The sequence below is a fragment of the Portunus trituberculatus genome, chromosome 41 (genome assembly GCF_017591435.1).
Source record: "Portunus trituberculatus isolate SZX2019 chromosome 41, ASM1759143v1, whole genome shotgun sequence".
Taxonomy (NCBI): domain Eukaryota; kingdom Metazoa; phylum Arthropoda; class Malacostraca; order Decapoda; family Portunidae; genus Portunus; species Portunus trituberculatus.
In genome coordinates, this window is record NC_059295.1 from 370001 (window position 1) to 375000 (window position 5000).

Below are 5000 nucleotides of genomic sequence, written 5' to 3' on the forward strand. Positions count from 1 at the left end.
CAAGTGGTGAGAAATGGTGAGAGAGAGAGAGAGAGAGAGAGAGAGAGAGAGAGAGAGAGAGAGAGAGAGAGAGAGAGAGAGAGATGGGGAGGATGGGAAGGGAGGGAGGGAGGTAGGAGCCAAATATGGGGAGGGGGATGGAAGAGAGGAAGGGAAGGAGCAGGGGGAGGGACTATGTGGGTGGAGCTTGTTACTACGTCACAGATAGTACTACGTCACCATTTCTCACCCCTTGTCCGTCTCTTCGTGAGGGATAAGTGACTTTCTCCTATTTTTATAGGGAGAAGTGCCATTATTATATACTAATTACGATTCATGACACATTGGGATATTAGGGGAGGGTGTCAAATACACTGTGGCAAAATTTCATAATGATATGCGTTTTCCTTACAAAGTTATTCTAGAAAAGCGTGCCCTCAAACTCTCTGAAACGCTTAGTAGGTAAATACAACTAGGTAAACACACACACACACACACACACACACACACACACACACACACACACGGCCCGGTAGCTCAGTGGTTAGAGCGCTGGCTTCACAAGCCAGAGGATCGGGGTTCGATTCCCCGGCCGGGTGGATATATTTGGGTGTGTCTCCTTTCACGTGTAGTCCCTGTTCACCTAGCAGTGAGTAGGTACGGGATGTAAATCGAGGAGTTGTGACCTTGTTGTCCCGGTGTGTGGTGTGTTCCTGGTCTCAGGCCTATCCGAAGATCGGAAACAATGAGCTCTGAGCTCGTTCCGTAGGGTAACGTCTGGCTGTCTCGTCAGAGACTGCAGCAGATCAAACAGTGAATTACACACGCCCGGTAGCTCAGTGGTCAGAGCGCTGGCTTCACAAGCCAGAGGACCGGGGTTCGATTCCCCGGCCGTGTGGAGATATTTGGGTGTGTCTCCTTTCACGTGTAGCCCCTGTTCACCTAGCAGTGAGTAGGTACGGGATGTAAATCGAGGAGTTGTGACCTTGTTGTCCCGGTGTGCGGTGTGTGCCTGGTCTCAGGCCTATCCAAAGATCGGAAATAATGAGCTCTGAGCTCGTTCCGTAGGGTAACGTCTGGCTGTCTCGTCAGAGACTGCAGCAGATCAAACAGTGAAACACCGCGTAGTGTAGTGGTTAGCACGCTCGACTCAAAATCGAGAGGGCCGGGTTCGAGTCCCGGGAAGCGGCGAGGATTATGGGCAAGCCTCTTATTGTGTGGCCCTTTCCCGGTGTGTGGAGTGCGTTGTGGTCTCAGTCCTACCCGAAGATAGGTCTATGAGTTCTGAGCTCGCTCCGTAATGGGGAAGACTGGCTGGGTGACCAGCAGGCGACCGAGGTGAATTACACACACACACACACACACACACACACACACACACACACACACACAAGCCTGACACGTTCATCATCCAAGAGTGCTGGCGGCACTTCGCCAATCCTACTGTCTGTTAAGGAATAACTTGATGGACTCACTCTCTCCAATCTCCATCCGGCTACGTCCCAGCGGCACTCATTCCCCTCTTAATAATCGCCAATTACTAGCGTTGGCTGCAACGAAGCAAGGGGCGGGTAAGGCCAAGATTATTCCCATGAAATCACAACCTGGGGGATGAGGCTGTGCGTGGGCAATTACCGCGTTATCTGGAAGAGGCGGTGTAATGACAAATGCAGACCGACACTCCCTGTTCTATGTAACAGGCAGGATGATTCCAGGAGCTGCATTCCACCCATATGCGTATGCGAGATTACTTTTTCCATTTCCCACTGAATTTTGGATATTTCTTTGAGGCTGTCGGCGCTGAGAGTTTCCACAGGGCGAGAAAAGCCCATCCCACCGCCCGTTTTCCTCATGACGGTTATCAGCTCAGTCACACGCCCATGTATTTGTACCACAGAAAGTTTTCAGGTCGAATAAAGAGTTGGCAACTCCCCATGATTTTATACAACATGAAGCTACAAATTCTCTCTAGGATGCGAAAGGCTTGCATATCTTAAACGAATTTTGGCCTAAATAAAAATTTAGTGTGTGTACAAGGCAACAACCTGACACTACACATACCTGCTCCAGGCGGCACTGCTCACTCAGACTCTAGATGCAAGCAGCGACGAGACTACGCTGCAACTAAACTAACATTATGGCAGCCAGATGAACAACAAGGCGTGGCGAGGATCATGACAACCGATGTCACAAGTTGTATTGCCTCGCTAGAGGGGCACATGATCTACACAAACGCCAAGTCATTACCCCCTGGCTGCCTCAGTTACCTTCCTGTTGGTGCTGCACACCAAGACTAATTGGGAGAATTGTCACGATGCAGAAAAATAGCCATATTCTAATATCTTATCTTAAGACGAGTGTTGCCTGTGATGGTTTTCACAGGTACTGTTGCGGCGGTGCGAGGGAGGCCTTTCAAGTGTCTCCTTACTACCTACAGCTGCCGGACAGGAAGGTCGGTCGACGTATGAAAACACAATATCCTGTGCCATTGGGCTCGGCAGCAATGCCGCAGAAACGCTACACCACTCCTCTCCACACATCCCCGCTACGTATAGTTCATCTTACATTCCACATATTGACATAATATTTTTGTTACAATAATAATGAAACTCTCTCTCTCTCTCTCTCTCTCTCTCTCTCTCTCTCTCTCTCTCTCTCTCTCTCTCTCTCTCTCTTCTCTGGAACACAAGACAGATCATCCCTCACAGTCTTCTCACCAATGCCTCCTCACTCCACATGCTCTTCACGCTCCTGTGAACGAATATCGATTTCTTTTAAAAGTCTTCTTAACAAGTATACCTAAAATACTTCAGCCTCAGAGTCTCCCTATCTCCAATGAGGTCAGCAGCAGAACGGCGTCCCTGCTCTTGAGGGGTGTGGGGGCGTAGCTACGCAGTACAGGAAAGTCAGTTCCTTCATTACATGACGTTATCTAGAGTACATTACATCCGTTAGGGTGCCTGTAGTCTTGCTCGCCAGGTCGACAGGAGGATGGTGGCAAAATGGCAGAGGTTTTGGAGTGGTGGCCGCCAAGATGCACCAGTAAGTCCTACTAATACCCTATCCATTTCGCACCTGCCACCGCGAGGCTTTGCATCTTTGGCAAATGGCAGACCTTGTGTTTCTTGCAATATCAACTTGACTCATAACTAAAATAACATCTGCTTTCTCTAGTATAAGCAGCATACTTTATGTCATGAATAAAAGACTGAAATGTATCTAGTAAAAACTAACAAAAATGAAAGATGAGAATATCAGTGTGGATGGTGTGTCCCGACTAGGGGGTGGGTGCGTGACCCTGCCGCACACAGCTCTGCCAGGCGGCGCCCTTCAGTGTATGCACGTTATAAATAATGTTAATCGATTATTAGTGAAGCAGAGGATCAAGGATAGAATGGCAGTCCCGCCCCCTTCCTGATCACCTACACCCCCAGCCAACCAGGGACCTTCACTACTCACGGCCACTGCTCACCGTCACTACGCCAGTACGGCTACGTACCTGCAAAGAAGCAATACAAACATTAAACAAAAACATGGGATAACTACACATAGACTAATACAAACTACTTCGTTACACGCAAGACAAAAATGATTAACATTTATAGGTATTAAAAACAGGTAAGAGAGGTTACACGTCAAAACTCAGTAGTGTGTGTGTGTGTGTGTGTGTGTGTGTGTGTGTGTGTGTGTGTGTGTGTGTGTGTGTGTGTGTGTGTGTGTGTGTGTGTGTGTGTGTGTAATTCACCTCGGTCGCTTGCTGGTCATCCAGCCAGTCTTTCCCATTACGGAGCGAGCTCAGAGCTCATAGACCGATCTTCGGGTAGGACTGAGACCACATCACACACTCCACACACCGGGAAAGCGAGGCCACAACCCCTCGAGTTACATCCCGTACCTATTTACTGCTAGTGCTAACCACTACAATACGCGGTGTGTGTGTGTGTGTGTGTGTGTGTGTGTAATTCATTGTTTGATCTGCTGCAGTCTCTGACGAGACAGCCAGACGTTACCCTACGGAACGAGCTCAGAGCTCATTATTTCCGATCTTCGGATAGGCCTGAGACCAGGCACACACCACACACCGGGACAACAAGGTCACAACTCCTCGATTTACATCCCGTACCTACTCACTGCTAGGTGAACAGAGGCTACACGTGAAAGGAGACACACCCAAATATCTCCACCCGGCCAGGGAATCGAACCCCGGTCCTCTGGCTTGTGAAGCCAGCGCTCTAACCACTGAGCTACCGGGTGTGTGTGTGTGTGTGTGTGTGTGTGTGTGTGTGTGTGTGTGTGTGTGTGTGTGTGTGTGTGTGTGTGTGTGTGTGTGTGTGTGTGTGTGCGTGCGTGCGCGCGCGCGCTGTAGCTGAAATGTAAGGATATTTCATACCATTATCTGATGTCAAACGAAGAACAACAAAATATGGACATAGGACATCAGGCAGGCATAAGTAATGGAAAATCTTCAACACACCGGCTGGCGGGACCAGCGCCGCCACCCTACCTTCCCCAAACCCCATAAGAGAGACTCAGACTGCAGCAGGAACTGGGTCACTGTGTCCTGCAGGCTATCGTTTCCCTATACTGGTAAAACATATTAAACAAAGCCTGTCGGTCGGCTCGTCACACTCACCATGCCGCCGCACCACCACACCGACTCCAGCCACTTCACGAGTGTGGGAGAAATACTGCACGGCACAAAATCAGCAAGAGCAAAGCTTCGGTGTGTGTTGATGTGATGGAACACAACGCACATCATTCAGTTTTTTTTTTTTTTTCTAACGCAGGACATTAAGGAGGCTATTACTTGTACACTAGTCAGCCAAGGAAGTGTCTGTGAGAACCAACACCTTTAGGACGCAATATAGGAGCGGTACGAAGACAGCGAGTTCTCCAGCCTCGGGCGGTGCAGGCACTGGGGCGCGGCAGTGTGAGCCGTGAGGCACGCTGGTGCACCGCAAAGCAGACTGGACGCCGCCACTACCACCATGAGGCCATTCAGCTACCAACTGTCGCAAAAA

The 5000-nt window shown here is 49.6% G+C and overlaps 1 protein-coding gene and 1 non-coding gene across 7 annotated transcripts in view; one reads left to right on the top strand and one right to left on the bottom strand.

Moving 5' to 3' along the window:
• The window catches only part of LOC123517154 (cAMP-dependent protein kinase type I regulatory subunit-like), a 240909-nt gene that overhangs the window by 164000 nt on the left and 71909 nt on the right, over positions 1-5000 (bottom strand). Inside the window, exon 2 of one of the 6 annotated variants that reach the window (XM_045277123.1) lies at positions 3452-3478. The exons of 4 other annotated variants lie outside the window; for them this stretch is intronic. In XM_045277123.1, the coding sequence (XP_045133058.1) occupies positions 3452-3478 (27 nt within the window). Of the gene's footprint in view, positions 1-3451; positions 3479-4612; positions 4751-5000 lie in introns of those variants that run through there. One more of the 6 variants, XM_045277124.1, reaches the window with a different exon arrangement.
• Positions 1098-1171, top strand: Trnal-caa. Its single transcript has one exon. It is a non-coding gene; the product is annotated as a tRNA-Leu (tRNA).